The sequence below is a fragment of the Camelus bactrianus genome, chromosome 7 (genome assembly GCF_048773025.1).
Source record: "Camelus bactrianus isolate YW-2024 breed Bactrian camel chromosome 7, ASM4877302v1, whole genome shotgun sequence".
In the NCBI taxonomy this organism is placed as follows: Eukaryota; Metazoa; Chordata; class Mammalia; order Artiodactyla; family Camelidae; genus Camelus; species Camelus bactrianus.
In genome coordinates, this window is record NC_133545.1 from 26,542,217 (window position 1) to 26,559,667 (window position 17,451).

At 44.1% G+C, this 17,451-nt stretch overlaps 1 protein-coding gene and 1 long non-coding RNA gene across 3 annotated transcripts in view; one reads left to right on the top strand and one right to left on the bottom strand.

Moving 5' to 3' along the window:
• Positions 1 to 2,443: 2,443 nt before the first annotated feature.
• LOC123614713 (uncharacterized) lies at positions 2,444 to 8,020 on the bottom strand. 2 transcript variants are annotated; one of them, XR_006722197.2, is made up of 4 exons: positions 7,891 to 8,020; positions 7,038 to 7,142; positions 5,737 to 5,937; positions 2,444 to 4,191 (listed from the first exon to the last, which is right to left on the bottom strand). It is a non-coding gene; the product is annotated as an uncharacterized LOC123614713 (long non-coding RNA). The 2 variants fall into 2 exon arrangements; XR_012508103.1 differs by having other exon boundaries at positions 2,444 to 5,937.
• Positions 7,869 to 17,451, top strand: part of TSPAN12 (tetraspanin 12) — a 63,113-nt gene continuing 53,530 nt past the window's right edge. Inside the window, exons 1-2 of the mRNA XM_074367163.1 lie at positions 7,869 to 8,369; positions 9,326 to 9,461. Coding sequence (XP_074223264.1) covers positions 9,396 to 9,461 — 66 coding nt within the window. The 5' untranslated portion in view covers positions 7,869 to 8,369; positions 9,326 to 9,395. The remainder of the gene's footprint in view (positions 8,370 to 9,325; positions 9,462 to 17,451) is intronic.

Genomic DNA, 17,451 nt, shown 5'->3' on the forward strand with positions numbered 1-17,451 from the left:
TTCTGTTGTCTCCTTTTTTTGCCTCGGGTATGAGTCAGACTTTCCTGTTTCTTTTCAGACCTCAAATTTTTTTGTTGTTGGGAACTAGACATTTTAGATAATACACTGTAGCCACTCTAGGTACTGGGCACTCCCTCCCACTTTGGGGCTTGCTACGGTTATTTGCTTGTTTATTTGTTTAGAGATTGGCTGGATTATTTGAGTCAAGTCTATGTCCCCCACGGTGTTAAGCCTCTGATGTCGATCCTCAGGGAGGCACAGCCTCGGGTGTGCCCCAAGCAGCTGGGGGTGACAGTGGGACCAGTAGGGCTCTCTTTACCCTGTCCTCGACCACAGCCAGCTGGTAAACTCCACTCATTGGCTACTGACTCTTGTATTGTTTTCAATGATAGCGCTGGGCATACATTCCTCTACGATCTAATCCAATCAAAATGTGGCTTCTTGGCAGGAAGTTTCCAAGGTTTGCTATTTGTTCCGATCCCAGGATGGCTGCTCCTGGCTCTCTGAATTGCTGGCTTTCTTCGGAAAATGAGCTGTCTGCTGTTGAGGATGTTATCTTCATCAGACATGCGAATCTCTTTCGTTCAGATGGCCTCGCACCAGAATTTCTCTTAGGAAGGGAAAGCTGAGACCTCTAGACAGCACAGTTTGATCAAAGGCCATAAAACAAAAAAAAAAAATAGTTTTGCCGTCTGCATGAGAGGTTCCTGGAGTTTGGGGTTGGAGTGTAAGCAGTGAGAGAGCAGAACAGAGGCGAGGGGGTCAGTCAACATGGAAACCTGAGGCAAAGACAACCGGGGAGAGGCAAGTGGGAGGAAAACAGCCACGGGAGTTCTCCGATTTGCTTCTGAGCTGTACGTGGTGCTGCTACAAACACCCTCTCCGATTCTTTAAGGCTTCAGTCAAAGCAGCGACTCATGGAGATTTGTGCTGGCGATGCTTTGAGAGGGAAGGAATCTTTTTCTGAAGGTTGTTGCCCTTTAGAGAAAAGAGGAGCGTGCATGGGATGACGAGACGTCCAGAGGCTGATTAAGAACTCTAGGAGGACCGCTTCCCCTTCTTTTCCCATACCAGGAATCTCCAGGGGGACCGCGAGGGGAAAACAAGTTTCCTCACTGCTCGCAGGAAAGAGGCTCAGCCAATTCTATTTAAACCTCAAAGGACAGTGTGACCCCAGCTAAATTTAGGCCCCTTACACATGACATAAGGCTCATGACCACTCTAGGAGGCAGGTGCACAGATCAGGAAACTGAGGCTGATGGAGGTGAAGTCATTTGCTCCTCATCACACCACCAGCAAGGGGGGAGCCCGCACACTCACCCAGGCTGGCCCAACAGCCCCTGCTGCTGGTGGATCTGTCACTCTTCCCACCATGTCAAGACCCTTCAGGGGCTGCCCTCGCCTCTGAAGACAGGGCCAAGTCCTCAGCCTGGTGTCTCAGAGCTTCCTTAATCTGGAAACCACAAGCTTTTCTAATCTTAACACTATGACTCTTTCAAGTAGAAACTAGAGGAATTTCTCTGGGACTGTGGTTCTTGTTTCTGAATCATGCTTTTCTAGGAGCCTGCGTGCATCTCTGTGGACCAGACTCACTGACTTGGCCTTGGCAGGCAGTGGCTAAGTCACCTTGACATTGACATGGGCGGGCGGCGGGGGCGGGAGAGGGTGGATTTCTTCTTGCCTTGGGGAACGTTTTTGTGTTTTTGCAGTCTAGCTCCAGTGCCCCCGACTTCTGTCCGTCTGCCACGGCACCTGCCCGTTACCATTTGCTGGGCCTCTCTGATGCTGCCATCTGTCTTCCCGCTGCAATTTCCACCTCGCCCTTGCCAATGCATTCCCCTCATACTTGGTTCCGCTTGGCTGCCTGCATTTACACTGCCCTTTGGTGGGTCTTCACGCAAGTTCCAGTCACACCCTAACTGATTGGTCTAGTTTTTAGGGTCTGGCCATCCCCGTCCGCTCCCATAACTGAATGAGGCACGTTTGTGAAATTTTGGACGTGCAGCAAACGTGATGAAGGTGTGATATAGCTGGCAACACTGGTCTGAGGAGAGGGAAGGTTGCGGAGGAGAGGGAAGAGGGGAAAGGATTTCAAATGTTCTCAGTACATGTGCAAGTCGGGGACCAGAAAAGCAGGATCAAGACTGAGAGTAATCTTAAATAACTGAAGCTTTTCGTTGTTATGGTCTCATTTTTATGTCTGATCTAAGGAACGGCTGTTGGGACCTAGTCAATAAGTTAACATACGATCCACCTTGCAGCCCAAGCTGGCCGCTGCCACATTTTAAGCCACCTTCCCTGAAGTGAGAACCAACTCACCACCACTCTGGCAGAGTTGGACAGATTCCTCTCTGTGACCCGTTGCTAAGGTGACAGTGACTCATAAAACACCATCAACATAAAACTCAAACCAGAAAACACAATTTAATTCCTACCAGTCATTTTGGGAAACACATATAAGATTTCTAAACCAAACAATTACATCCCAAGTCTTTTTTTTAGTCAGTTACAGTGGGTAACATTACTGATAACGTTAAGAAACGTATTAAGACAACAGAAATGCTCGTAAGTTATTAAAACTACCTGTATGAGTTACATATGGATGATGTGTGTTCCTGACATGATATCTTTTTCTTTATTATTGTGAATAGCAATCATTTAATACTGCTTTCTGAGAAAGAATATTGACAATACAAAGTTAGTAAAACATCATGGCCATTGTTAGTTCTTTGCAATGGAAAAAAAAAAGTAGCTTCATCTCTGAAAGAAAGCGGGAAGACTAGCTTTTTCTCTCATTCATCAGTCAATCATTCATGCATTCATATCGTGAAATACGTAACGGAAATTCACTACATCTCTAGTCTGATACACACACACACACAAACAATAGCATAGAAATAGAACGTCCAAGTTTCAATTATAAAACTTCATGAAGGCTGAATGATCGTCACAAAATCACAATTGTTTTTTGTTCCATAAAAGAGTTTCTATGTGGTAGGTTGAGGACATGCGAGTTTGGATCAGCTAACGAAATGATTTTAAATAAAATATTTACATCTAGTGTAAATACATAAATGTTTTCTTCACGCACTGTTGAAATAACCTAAAAGTTTTAAAACACAGCAAATGAATTGAAAGGGCAGCAAATGAAAACAAATGTCTAATATTCACAGTAAATATTTGTTCATCTTTCTCCTGGTTATTGTATTATGGGGATGGCAAAAAGCTGACAGTGTGGTATAATGGAATAATTCCTGAGGGATCTTTCTAAGAAAAGTAGGGTTTGGCAGCTGTTTGTAAATGGAGCTTATATCCCTTCCTTTTCTTTATAGTTTGTTTCAAAGAACTGTCAATTAAGACTTTTTACAAAGGGAAAGAGTTCTTCAGTTCCATAAGTTTCACTCTCTGAAGAGGAAGTATGCTGATGATGTTATAAACTCTTTGAGAGTCAAAATGATGTTAGAACTTTTGGTATCTCCTAGCACAGTTCTGAGTTTGTAGTAATAATTCAATAAATATTTATGGAATAGGACTGGATTATTTGTACCAACAGCAACTGGTGTAATGAGTCCAAATCTCTGAACTTTGTGCAGAGGCTGGGTTTAGATAAACTTTAAGAGGAAATTCTTCTACGGGTTTATATGAGGGTGTTAATTTGGGCAATTCTTTAGTCAGTCGTGCAGTGGACAAAGGCAAATGTGGATACAGGATGTAAGCTTATGGCATGGGATGGAAATGACGTGATGTGAGTTTTTTAAGGGTTCTTCGCTGTTGCCGGGAGGTTCCTGCTTCAGTGGTTCTCTCAGGAACGAAGGGCGTTTGGTGAGTAGTGCCGCTGAAATTGTTGGCTGAGAGGTGTGTTGTTTCAGCAGTGACCGGGGGTAAGGTGACAGCACCCATTCCTCTCTCCACTCCGCAGTTCAAACAAAAATCTGATTCTTTTCAGTTATCAACCTTCCTCTGCTGGGCCATGTGCTTCAGAGAAGAGTTGCCCCCAGGCACGGGGAAGGCATCCTTATTCCTTTAAACCAGTCATGGAAGACCCCTACCTTTGCCAATAATCCATGCCTACATCAGGATGTGGCGGGGTTCCAGCTAATGGATCTTAAGCGATAACCTGCTGCAAAACTTCTGTGAGAAGACTCTTTGGCCAGCAGGGAAATCCACAGGAGGTAGCAGTTTCTTCCTTCTCTAGAAGAGGTGATACCTGTATGTAATGCTGGTATTTGCACAGCCATCTTGTGATCATGAGACGAGGTAGCCCAGCGATGTTAGTTGACGCATTGTGTATATCAGAAGAGTAAGGTGGAAGAGTAACTGATTCCCTGATGTCATTGCTAACTGGATGGATTGCTAGTTTGGGACTTACTATTATGTGAAATAATATATTTGCTTATATCCTTATCATTGCAGCACTTTGAGTTGAATTTTCTAGTTTACATAGAGTTGCTGGAATTAGCAAATAAAAATGTAGGATACACAGTTAAATCTGAATTTCAGATAAACAGAAAAAAAAACTTATGTGTATATCCAATGTGGTATTTGTCTCATGTGTTCTTTGGGACATCCTTATGCCAAAAAAAAAAAAAAAATTACTGTTTACGTGAAATTCAAATCTTCTTTGTTTTATTTTTAGAGAAGGTACTGGGGACTGAAACCAGGACCTTGTATGTGCTAAGCATGCGCTCTACCACTTGAACTATGTCATCCCCCTTGAAATTCAGATCAAACTAGACAACCTGTATTTTATTTGCCAGCCTTAATCTTGCAGTTGAGAGGAGTCCACCTAATTCAGTGATGAAAGGTTTTTCTCAGGTCCTGTTGGGTATCTGCTTTCAGAAATAGAAGGTGACTGTAGATTCACCAGTCATAGTGTGAGCATACATACTTGAAATTCAGCCTCATACGTTCAAGAACTAATAAAAAATGCCTAGAATAATTCTCTTCTTGAGGCTTGTCAGTGAATTCCCACCCAGATTTGAAATATTATTGTAATGCAGATTAACAGTGGAAAGAGTCAGACAGATCTCTTAGAATAAGTCAGAATTAGTCAGACAGATTAGAATGTCACTTTCTCTACTCACTACCTGTATGGCCCTGGAGAAGTCAACTCTCTGAGTCTCAATGTCCAACTGTGTCATTACAAGGAATGAATAAGATACTTTATGAGAAGCACCTATTATGTCAGGCACACAATACTTGTTCAAAACGTATTAGGTCTGTTTCCTGCACTGATTGTGACTAACTGTTGTAGGTGTACTGTAAGGTGTTATACTAGGAAGCAATGGAAACTCACTCATCCTACCAAACACCTATGCAGCTCCTTCCCTCTGCAAAACTCGAGCAGAATGAGTGCAGTAAGAGAAGGACAAATGAATCACCTTGTGCAGCGAAAGAACTTGCGTGACCTTACTGCTCGCTTAGCTAGCTGAGTTCTGCTCCTGATTCTAGGAGCCACACGCATGAGATTGCTCGTAAGTAGTAGCTGCTGTTGTTTTCTTAACTGAAAAGAAGAGTTTTGCCTTTTCTTGAAGGGCAGGGACCCATCTTACTCTTTGTAACTTCAGCACGTGGCACAGGAATTGTTACGCTCTCAAAGGTAGGTACATAACGAAGCCCACGTGGCCATGGGACTGGGTTCCTACTTCATGGGGCAGTGAACAGACCACACAAACTCTCCAATGTGTTATTCTACATTCAAACTGCCATGCCCACTTGGAGATTTTTCTATCTTACCTTTGTGCATCCAAAAATTATCTGCACAGAGGAACATGGAGAGGCGATGGAAGGACAGCTGTGATGTCAAGTCTTACTGTGCTTCTATAATCCTGGAGAAGAGGAGAATTGAGAGGAGAGGGAAGACAGCTGCCCTCAAGGAGTTGAAGAGCTGTCAGATGGGAGGAGAATTGTTCACGCTGTGGGTTCCAAAAGGCAGGCCTAGAGTTGAGTGGCACAAGTTAAAGGGAGGTACGGTCGGGTTTAAGCAATCAAAACCACCCAGTCTGCAAAGCCTCCAACGTGGCATAGTCCTTTCTGAAAATGCTGATACACGGACTCTGATAGCCATTCTTTAGGAATATTAGAGCAATAACTGCAGCTCTGTTTTCTTCTTAACTTATAAAATAGGGTTAATGCCAGTCTGTCAATTCACAAGTGAGAGATTTGATCCATGTAAACCTGAAGAAACTCCTTTGCTAGTTTTCAGGCATCTGTAAAGTGTTAGTTGCAGTGGTTTTCAAACTTTGCTGCAGATTTGAATTACCTTGAGAACTTCCAAAAACCTGGATGCCTGGGCCATATCTGCAGAGATTCCAATTTAACTGGTGTGGGATACAGCCTGAGCATTAGGATTTGTCCCAAACTCCCTAAAAGGTTCGAATATACAGCGATTTTGAGAATCACTGAACTAATTAGAGAATACGATTCTAGGTTTTAGTTTGGAATATGATTTAACTAGATTTAACACTGAGCAACTCCTTTTAACTTCTCTTGGTTTCATATTCCTAAGGGGGTCAGTGGTATATGTACTTCTAAAGCATCTTCCGCTAAAATTTTGTTATTCCAGGGCCCTTATTGGTTTATGAATTAAAAGGTATGTCATTGTTTTCTAGAAATAGAAGAAGATCTCTGAACAGAGACCTGGGAGCTATTTGCACCCTTACTTTCACCTTGAACTGCAGTCATAGACTCTCCTCAATGTGGGGGTGTTTCTGTCACTCAGAGGAATGTGTGGCACCAAGAGCATTCAAATGGTGGTACCAGCTTCCCTCTGCTTATAACTGGCATACACCTAATTTGAGCAGTGACTGAGAATAAAAATGGGTTTCTTGGCTCTTCTCTATGATTCCAAAAAATGCTTTGCTGCCAGCATTAGTGTCATCTGATGGACGACTGGACATTTTCCTTAGTGTTTGGAGTGGATGGCTATCTGTGCTCTTTGGAGCTCACTGCCTTACACCCAGCTTAGTGACTTGCTTACCAAGACCTTTCCTCCCCTAACCCAGGACACTCAGATTCTCTTTTGATCTTAATTTTACTTGTATCAAAACAGGAGTGTGTTTCTCTTTGTCACCTTGGTCGTGTAGCAACTGACAGATGGTAGACAGGCCGTGATGGGTGTAAGACTCCATTGTTCTTGTCTCCTGGAAGGAAATTTAAGGATGACTCTCTTATTATTAGGTTTTCTCAAACATGTTGCTTGTAGTTTAGGTAATTCATATTTGTTAGTGAAGTTTTATTTACCACATGATAAGCACAGAATAATCACAGAACTGTGGAGGCTCATGAGGCATAAAACATCAAAATTTTATATGGGAAATATGATCAAGTGAATTTTTTAAAGTGTGAAACTTCTTACTTCCAGAAGGGAAGGTGCTTTCAGAAGGAGAGTCTCCTATTACTTTAATACTTCTTGAATTTCCAGTTTAAAAAAAAATCCAAATCTATTATTATATACAAAATGCAAGAGAAATCACCCAGTTAAAACTCAAACTGTCCTATCGGGAGAAAATTTTGGAAACTTTGGATTACTTGCTAAAGGGTTAAATGTGCTCTTCCTATCCTGGGTGTCGGATCTGTTCAAGTCTACTCTGGGGTGTAAGTAAATGTGTTAGTGCACCATGAAAGTGGGAAAGAAGTGTTTTTTAAAAAAAAAAATCAGGGAAGGCAACAAAGCAGTAAGAAGGATCATAGGGCACCCTGTGAGTGACAAATCACAGGAGGTGGTTCTAGAAAGGTTGTGAAAACCAGTTTCTCGTTGCAGGAATTGGGTTGGGCCACCCCTTCACCCCCCTTCTCAAACACAAATATTTTCATATAATAAAAGCCTGTTTCCCTATGGTTATAACCCAGCCTCCCCTCCTCCGACACCACCATTTTAAAGAGGTTTACTGCGCGGACTTTTCCAAAGTCCCTAGGCTTTATCTCTGTCTGGCCCTTGCAGAGGTGACGCGTCTCTTCGGGGGCTCCCGCCGCGTGAGGGGACAAGAAACACCCAGTCGGATCCAGCCGGGCAGCCCGCGGCCCGAGCATGCGCTGAGAGTTTGCGCAGCTGGCCCTGGCTGCCGCCGCTGCCTCGTCCGGACTTGGCGAGGACTAGGGAGGGACAGCGGCGCTGGGAGGTGGCTTAGCCGAGACTTTCCAGCAACTGCTGCCCAGGACTTTTTTTTTTTTTTTTTTTTTTTCTTTCCTTTTTCCCAGGAGGCGGCGGCGGCGGGGGTGGCGGGGGGAGGAAGAGAAGGAAGCGTCTCCAGTTTGAGTCAATGCAGCCCTGCGGCTCTCCGGGAGGAGCGTCCCTGCCCCGATGAGCCCCCACCGTGCGTCCCCGACTGTCCCCCGGAGGGATCGGGGCGCGGAGCCGAGCGCCGACGGTGAGTGGCCGCGCGTCTCTCGTCTTTCCTGCCCGCTGTCCCGCCGGCCCGCCGGCGGCTGCCCTGGGCGCTGTGTGCTAAACTACTTAGAGGCTGGCCTCGGGGCTCCCCGCCGCCGGCGCTTCCCCCTGCGCCCTGCCGGGGGCGCGCGGCCGGGTGGCGGGGCCGGTGGCCGCGCTCGGCTTTGTGCTCCTCGGGCTGCTGGCAGCGCGGGGTCGCGGCCGGGGCCCGGGCCGGGGCCGGGGGAGGGGGACGTGAATGACTAACCCGGCGTCTGCACAGCTGCACCGGCCCTAATTCCCCTGCGCCCCTCCCCGCCCCCCGCCCCCGGCTAATCCATCATTCCGGGGCCGAAACATCGTTTCTCACGTTCTCCCAGAGAAACCCTAGTCGCCGGGCGGAATCCCAGCTCAGCGCTGCGCCCCCTCCAGTGCCCCGCGTTCACATTCGAGCTGCGGGAGGTTGGGGAAGGGGGTGCGGAGTTGGGCGGCCCAGGAACTGTCCTAATGAGAGGGACACTCGCACCCTCGGTGTCACCGCCGGCGCCTGTGACATCTCCGAGGGATAGTGTGGGGACACAGCCTTCGGGACAGTGCCGAGCAGAGCTGTCCCCGAGGAGGGGCGTGGACTGAGGGAAGTTTTAAAGAGCGTCTCATCAGAATTCAGAGGACACCACCGCGTGTCCCCTGAGAACCCGAGTTTACTGCGCGCCTTCAGTCATCCAGGGAGACGATCTTTTCTCTACCCAGCAGGTGTTATCCAAAGCCAGTTTGGAACTTGAAGGAGTTTAGGTTACTATTATAACTTTAACAAATGACTTTAGATGAAGCGATGTCTCAAATGAACTAGGCTTGGGACCAGACCCTGGACCCAGCCGAGGGCCGGTAGAGGAGGGCTGCGCTGGGGGCGGGGAGCGCGGCGGTGCGAAGTCCCCTGTTCTCCCTCGCCCTCTGCAGATCGCTGCTGTTTTGCCCGCGGGGGTAGGATGTGGTGACAGGATGGGGCTTCTCCCTTTCGGGGCTCACAATGGCCAGAGAAGATTCTGTGAAGTGCTTGCGCTGCCTGCTCTACGCGCTCAATCTGCTCTTTTGGGTAAGTCAAACAGCCCACTGCACCAACAGGTGGGGACGGCTGGACTCGGTTTCCTACAGCCACCGCATAATACGCCGAAGGGCATGGCTAAGCATTAATTAATTACATGGGATCACACCCTCTATGTTTCAGAGAAGTAAATTTTGACCGTAAAATGCCTTTGATCTAGCTCAAGTTCCATTTGTGATTAGAAAAAAGAAAAAGAAAAAGAAAAAGAAAAAGAAATCCATCCCTGGATACTCGTGGCAGTAAAATTAGACTTGAAGTTAATCTCGGGATATAAATAAATGCACGTGTTTGTGCTTGCAGATAAGACAATTCTGACATACTACTTAGGGAACTGCTTGTTTTCAGGAATTTCAGATAACTGTGCAAGCCATAAATTGTTTCCTTACGTCATACTATAAAATCTGGTTGGGGCAAGAAGTCTTGCCATGTTTTTTGTAGGAATTCATATCCAGATACCCTATCAAAAAAAGACTAAGTAGATTCTTCTGGGAGATTCCGTGCGGTCTAAAAAGGTGGCTTTCATGTAACTGTTTCTAAGCTGGCAAAGTTTTAAGGAATTTTGTGTATGCTTTTGGAAAATCCGATAACCATTTAAGGAAATAAAATACATAAAATTTAACAAGCTCATGGAAATCTTTATGCCCTATGAGCTAGTGACTTTTTATGTTTTGCACCCAGGCATAAATTTTCATTAAGTGTTATTAATAATCACATTGTTATTTATGAAACTTATGAGGAAACTATAGAAATTGAAACTTTGATTGTGCTTCTGGGAGCTGTCATGCTTAACCAGATAAGTTTGGTTTTTTTTTTGCCAAATTGTGTTCTATTAATAATTTATATTCAAAATGTTCTGTTAGAATTCTTAATGCATAATTTATTTATTTGGCTGACCGGTGGGCACTGACCGTCTTTTTTTCACGGGACATGTGAGACATGTGGTGGTGTCTAGAGGGTGACATTTTGGGTGAACTGCCCTTTAGGTATGGCTCCATTTTAAGGTGACAAATTAAGCGTCACTTCAGTGAGTAATCTGAAAGGTATCTAAACTGCCACCATTTTATTTCTCCACATGAAAATTAAAGCATTGAGTAGTTACAGCCACCACTTGGAAATGTAAAATCCCTAATTGATCTTATTGCAGTTTTTAATTCTAAAAATGTACATTTTTTTAAGTGGGTCATTAAATTACTTGCTTAGCTATAATGTATGAAGATTTCGAACATTGTTTTGTGGGGCTGAGAAACCTGTCCTCTATTACAATGTGTAAGAATTGTCACTCCTGTTTACTTGCTTTTTAGTTTTCTACTTTATGCTTTTTAGTTATAGAATTATCACATTTTTATAACTTAAAGGGGATTAAAAGAGGGCCTGGTTGAACTTTCTTACTTTGTGGATGAGAAAACTCAGTGTAGGTTAGTGACTGGCCAAAGGTCAAATAGCCCACTGGTGACAGTGCCTGTACGTGACTGATCGCTGTGTTCGAACCTTGGAATTACCAAGGCTTTTCTTGTTCAACAAAGAATAGTGCTTTGGAAATTTTCTTTATATTCTGCATTGTGTGTGTGTGTTTAACAAAAATATTGCTCTTCTGAGCTATGAAATTTGCTCTAAAAACACCTATTCCTTAAACTCCTCCAGGGCTCTTTGTGTCCCCAGGGAATGTAAAATGTTATTTCTTTGTTGTTGTCCTCACTTCAACATTCTCACGTTCAGTGTGCGTTTTCCGATTTATTGAAATTGCTTCCCCCTTCTTCCAGCCCTCCTCTTCTCCAAATGCCATCTCTCCTCCAACAAAATAATCCATGTTAACTGCCTACTGTGCATCCCTCTGTGTTTTTCTTCATTTCGTACAAAGATAGGTTTACTCACACTTGTCCACATACGCCCATTCATGGACATTCATGTATACATTCATGATATTTTTGGTTAGATTGTTTTTCTCATTCAGACAGAGTTGCAGGAGTGGGATTCCTATGTCAGAGGACATGTAACAATGACAACAAAATAGCTAATGTTTAAATAGTTCTCACTAAGTTTGCCAAGCTCATTTAGTGTCTCAGATTCCTAGTCTGCAGAATGGTAGTGGTGGTTCCCATTTTTCAGAACTGTTATGGGGGTTAGAATGAATGTGGATGAAGCTCGGTACCGGAGGCCCTCCATGTAGTGGCAGCCGCGGTCATAGCTGTGGTACCTGCAGTCGTTACTCCCACCGCAACAGCGATGCGCACTAACAATCTACTGTCATAAGTAAATCACCAGGAGATGGATGATTGAGTCAAGGGGATCCTCGCAGTAGTAATAGTAACAATTGTTATTGTTACGATGAACACTGCTACTATTGCTACCACTCCTACATTCCTTTGACCCAGCAACCCTGTCCTGGGAATCTATCCCCTAGAAATAGAAGCACCAATAAACCCCAAAATATATACACAAATATTTGCTGTCATCTCATTGGTGTCACGACACTTTTACATTTTTATCAACTTGAAAGTTTTAAAGTGTTATTTTTGTGTTACTTTATTTTCTACCTCCCCCACTAACAGTGAGCGTGAGCATCATTTTATATAAAGAAATCGTTTTATAGAAACAATTTTTACGTATTGTTTTCAATAGAATTTTCCACTAGGATTTTATGTATTCTTCTTTATTCTTCTGTTCTTTTAAAGCACCTGCCTTTCTTGTCTTGCTTAAGGTTTCTTTTTTCATATGGACTTTAAGGTTATTTGATACAATTAAAAACATGTTGGGAGTTTTGTTAGAACTGTATGAAATGTAAATACTACCTCTGGGGGACTTTGGCATGATTCTTTCAAGGCTCATGCAGTGTTTGCAGATCCTGTATTTCCATACTGAGTCAGAAGCAGATTTCTGCCTTGTGCCCCGCACGTTCCGTGGCATCATTAGACTACTCTCTCATCTAATTCCCATGACAGCCCTAGAAATTAAGTTTTGGTTTTTTTTTTTTTTTTTTTTTTTGGTAAAGAGAAGTCACTCAGAAAAGTTCAGTATCTTGCTAGAAAACAGCAGAACAGGGATTCAAAGTCCACGTTTTTTCTCTAAGTGCAGTAGAAGTTGTACGTTGGAAATGGTGATGAATTTATTTGCAGCAGAGAAGTAAACATCTTCAGGAGGAAAGGATTAACTGTCCACCTGCTCCCTCCAAGTCTTCTAGAGCGGTACTTCTCTAACCCCCACGCGCACGCGAATCACATGCGCATCTTGTTAAAATGCAGATTCTGATTCAGTAAGTCTGGGCGTGGGCCTGAGACTCTGCATGCCTAGAGAGCTCCTCTGTGACCCTGGTCTGAGTGCTACGCGTGGAGGAGCCAGGCTTTAGCTCTTGCTTTTCCTTCTCATTGGAAGTAGAAGCAGAACAAAGCAGCGTGGCATGAACCCGAGATCATCCCGAGTGTGGAGAGAGTGACTGTCTGGCCTCTAGTTTTGTGGGGTTGAGAAACCTGCTCTCGTCAACCTGTGGGTCCAAAGCTGTTGCTTATTTTACTCTTCACTTCGTATTTAAAATAGACTTTTCCCTGTCTGTTTCTGCTCTGCTGGTACCTTCTCCCCTTCTCTACCCAACAGAAAGAAAAAGAAATCGTAATTGGAAAACAACTGAGGACCTGTACAATCTTGTTTTCTGTTCTGTGAGTTGAAAATTACTGAATTTGTTTTCAGTAAAAAAAAAGTATATCTTGCATATGTAATTGTTTTAAGCGGGAGGCATAGACAGACATGTGTAAGACGAAACAGCACGCAGCGTGGTCAAGATCACAAATGCTCTGTGTTCTCTTCATTGCTGTGGATCCGGTCACCTTGACGGGCCGTCTGTTGAGGGGCTCTTTCAAGTTGTCAAGAAGCGTGAGCCCAGTCCAGCTGTCCTGGGGCTGGCAGACAGACACTGGACCTTCTAGGTTTGTCATGAGTTTTGTGGGTTTGTGATGGGAAAGGGCACGTGGGACACAGTGCACGTGAGAGAGCTGCTGAACTGCCCTGAGAACTTTTGCAAGACCACGATTCCCATTCTGGTCACGATGGAGCAAGGAAATGAGTTATTTTTACCCCAGAGGTATCCTACTTTTCCTATGTAAATGCCATATTATTTCATAAATGAAAGCATCCCTCCATTCTAAAGACAACCTCTGTGGCTTTAAATGAGTGTTTGCCGTGCTTAGATGATGGTTTTCTGCTATTAGAAATACGGCTACATATGGTTCTCTTTGGAAATTTCTGAAATGGGTGAACACAACAGTCATCCAATATGTTTGCTTATTATTTTCTAAAAGTATAACATCCCATCTGTAGTTTTAAACTCATTTCTCACCAGCGGATGAGCGCCGTTGTTTTTCACTTAGCATCACTAAGTATAGTAGCAATAGAGAGGGACTCCCCTTGCTTAAATATGAAAACAAACTTAGAAAGCCTAAAAAATGGACAGGAAATCTTCTTCACGCCCTGGGAGACAGGCGCAGTAGAAGGCTCAGTGTTCTGTTTCTATGTCTCAAGCCTTCTGTGGTGAGCTCTAGGTGTTTGACCTCCGCAGACCCAAAAGGGATTCTTGGCAAGTGAGCGTTTGCATTCACATGGCATTTATATAGTCATACGAAAATACCACTTTTAAATTTGATGCTCCCCCAACTTTATACTATGAAAGGCATTCCAGTTTTCTGTAACTCTTCCTAAGAAGAGGGGAGCGCCCTCAGACAAATGTGAGTGCTTTTTAAAAATAAACTTTAAATAAACTTTAGTCTCAGGGGCAAAGCTGATACAGTTTTTTCTTTTTTTTTTTTTTTTTTTGTATGTGCAGCGTGGCTCAGCTGAGCAAACCCAGGCCAGTGCAAGCTTCTTAAGGAAGCATTTTGAGGAGTAGGGTATGGAGGATTCTTTGGGCCACAGACCTGCTGCAGACTGGAGTGGCAGGCTGCCGCATTTGTCTGTCCCCACTCAGGACAGTTGCAAGCTGGGCCATTGAGCTGCACAGTTAACTGCAGTGTAGAATGAAGCGTTTTAGCCTTCTTTTACCTGCAGTGCCTCGAGGATGCCCAGATCCTTTCTTGTGGAGATCAGGACAATTTTGAGAGTGAAGTTAAAGGGATTGTCTCTGCTCATCATTGTGCCAGGACAACAGAAGCTGAAAGTAGAACCATCCTGGTCAGAGCGGGTTGTATGGTCGTCCTGTCTGCAGGGCAACATGGTCTATAAAAGCTATTAGTCAGCACAGCTCCAGAGTGCTGTTGATTTATCCAGCCCTAATTAGTAGATGTTCATGCTTAACTGATACCCACAAGCAATCTCCGGAACCCGTTTCGGCCGTCATTTACAGTGCCTGTGTTTTCACAGCGTTCGCAAATAGTGTTATCTGTTGGCCTTCTTTTCTGCTGCTCAGCCCCTGCTCCGGGGGAGGCGGGGAAGGCAGGACCTGACGGAAAGGCAGAGGGGTGCAGGCGTGGGAACGTGAAGCAGACACGTCCTGGGGAAGTACTTGCACTGGGCCGCCAGCCTCCAAATAATCAAAACTGATTTCCCTTCACATTTTAAGTAATAACAATTTGAATCCCCCCCTTTTTTTAAGAAAAAAAGGGAATTTTTAAAGCACCTCATCTGATTTCCCGATTTTCAAGGTGAGCGAACAGAGGTTCCTAAATTTTGAATTAATTATCCAGTTTCTAGGTACAAACAGGACTGTAACTAAATTCCCGATCTCTCTTCTGTATTCTCTCCTTTTTTATCTTCTGCTAACAGCTTTGACATAAAAAGAAAAGTCTAGGTAGGTGGTTTGAGACATCTGTTAGTCTTGAGCAGAAGTGATTGGTGTTACTATCACCTTACGTAAGATAAGGTATGTGATATTATATATGTTACGTACATAATACAGACAACTGGAGGGTGGAAATGTCTGTTTTTTGACTGTGACCTTACTATTGGGTGGATTCTGTAGGCATCCATTATCGTAATAAATTCTGATTTAGAAAACAACTTGATTCAATATTTGTTTTTACGTAATTCAATTCAAGCAAAACCAGAATATACCTCTAACACAGCAAATCTCATTTTTATAAAGACTTGTTGAAAGCTAGCATTTTCTAAATGTTTTTGCAAGACAGAATGGGGCAAATGTCCTGCAAAGTCGTTTATTAAATTTATTTCTCTAATGTAATATTTGTGTTATTTTCTAAATATTGCCTTGGACTAGAAATAATATTTTGCAATACTAGAGAAGATGCAGGGAGCTGCAGACCTAGTTACATGTGATAACGACAACGTTCCTGATGATTTAACCATCGTGAGTGGCCATTGACGAATTATCTTATTCTAATTTGGAAAATTAGCACGAAATAACATTATTAGGAAGGAGATCTGAATTTCTTACACAGTTTGTTCTTCTAGATTTAATAAAACCAGGATTCGTTGTTGAGGTGACCTTGTCCCATTTTAGCTTAGCTTCTTGCTACCTCGTGCACTTTAATATTTGTTGTCACTGTTATTATTTTCTCAGCCCCAGTAAGTAAAATCACTCTTTGAGATTAGAACTGTTCTCAGACATTTAATGTGCCTGGAAATCATGTTATAATAAAAAGCAGTTTATTTTCAGAATTGCTTGCTTACTAGGAGGTAAAGCTTTGTGCTGATACTACGTATTTCGACTAATGTTCTGTGCACAGCTACGATGCTTGGGTAACTACAGTGAGAAAAACCAGTAGGGCCAAGTCGTTTGTAGTGGAAAGGACTTTTGAGAACACTTAAGCCAGCTTCTGACCTGATATATAAATCTTTGATCATGTAATTCAGCAAGCGTCTCTCTACTGGAAAACCTCCAGTGACGGAAATCTCAGTTCTGCTGAAAGCATCTCCTAATTTTGCTAAAGTTCTCTGGTAGTTAGCTTTATCTGGCAAGTTGAAATCATCTTCCTTTAATTATATTATTTTCTCATTCATTCATCGAATATGGAGCAGGTCTCACTAGGGGGCCTGGTCCTCTGCTGTGAGACGGGGCTCTGGGCAGTGGTCTGTGTCCTCTCGTGGAGTGAGATGGGTGGGTGAACAGAGGAAACAAGAGATATTGCTCTGGGAAATCTAGACGAGAGCCTTGACTGTGGGCGGAAATCTTTACACTCTAGGTGATGTTTGAGATGGTCTTTAAGGATAAGGCTGCTCTGTTCACGAAGATGGGAAGGCTGGGGCAGGACAGCAGACCAGACAGAGGGAACTATGTGGACAAAGACAGAGCTTCGGGAGGTCTGCGCGGTGCGTCTCAGAGAAGCACAAGCAGGATTTCTGTCATCCGAGGACAGAACGTGTGTGGGAAGGAGCTGGCAGGAAACAAATTAAAGAGATAGGTCAGAGTGGGGCTGGAGTGGGCCTGTGTGTCCTGCTGGAGAGTTTAAACTTTATCCTCCAGGAGGGAGTTGGGGGAAGTGGAAGCGAGAGGTGGGGAGGAGCCTTGTAAGCGGAAGAACTTGATCTGTGTTTTATAAAGTTAACTGAAGGGTGAGTTCGAGGTGGAATCTGTGAGCAGAGGCATGCCGTGATAAGGTGGTTATAATTGCCTGGCAAGAGACTGAGGGCCTGGACTAGCCAGAAGTGGCAGGAAACGGGGAGGAACTCCCCTGGCATGTTGCAGGAACAATCTGTAGGACTTGAAAGTGATTAGATGTAGGACCGAGGAAGAGGGAGAGGTTCAGGCCGCCTGCCAAGGTGCCAGTGGATGTGACTGAAGTGTCCATCATACCCTTGACTGAGACAGGAAGCACAGTGGGAGGGACACGCAGGTTTCCAGAGGAATGGGTTGTTTTAGAGATGTCACAGCTGAGCATGGCTGTGGGAGCCCGACAGGTAGTTCTGCCCCAGAGCTGCCTTTCCCATCCACTTCCTAGTCCTTGGAATAGCTGACATTCCATTTCTGAACTGATATACGAGCTGTCTTGTCTCCTAAACTGAGAAAGATTAAGAGAAACCCCTGAGGTCTGAAGCCACCTGA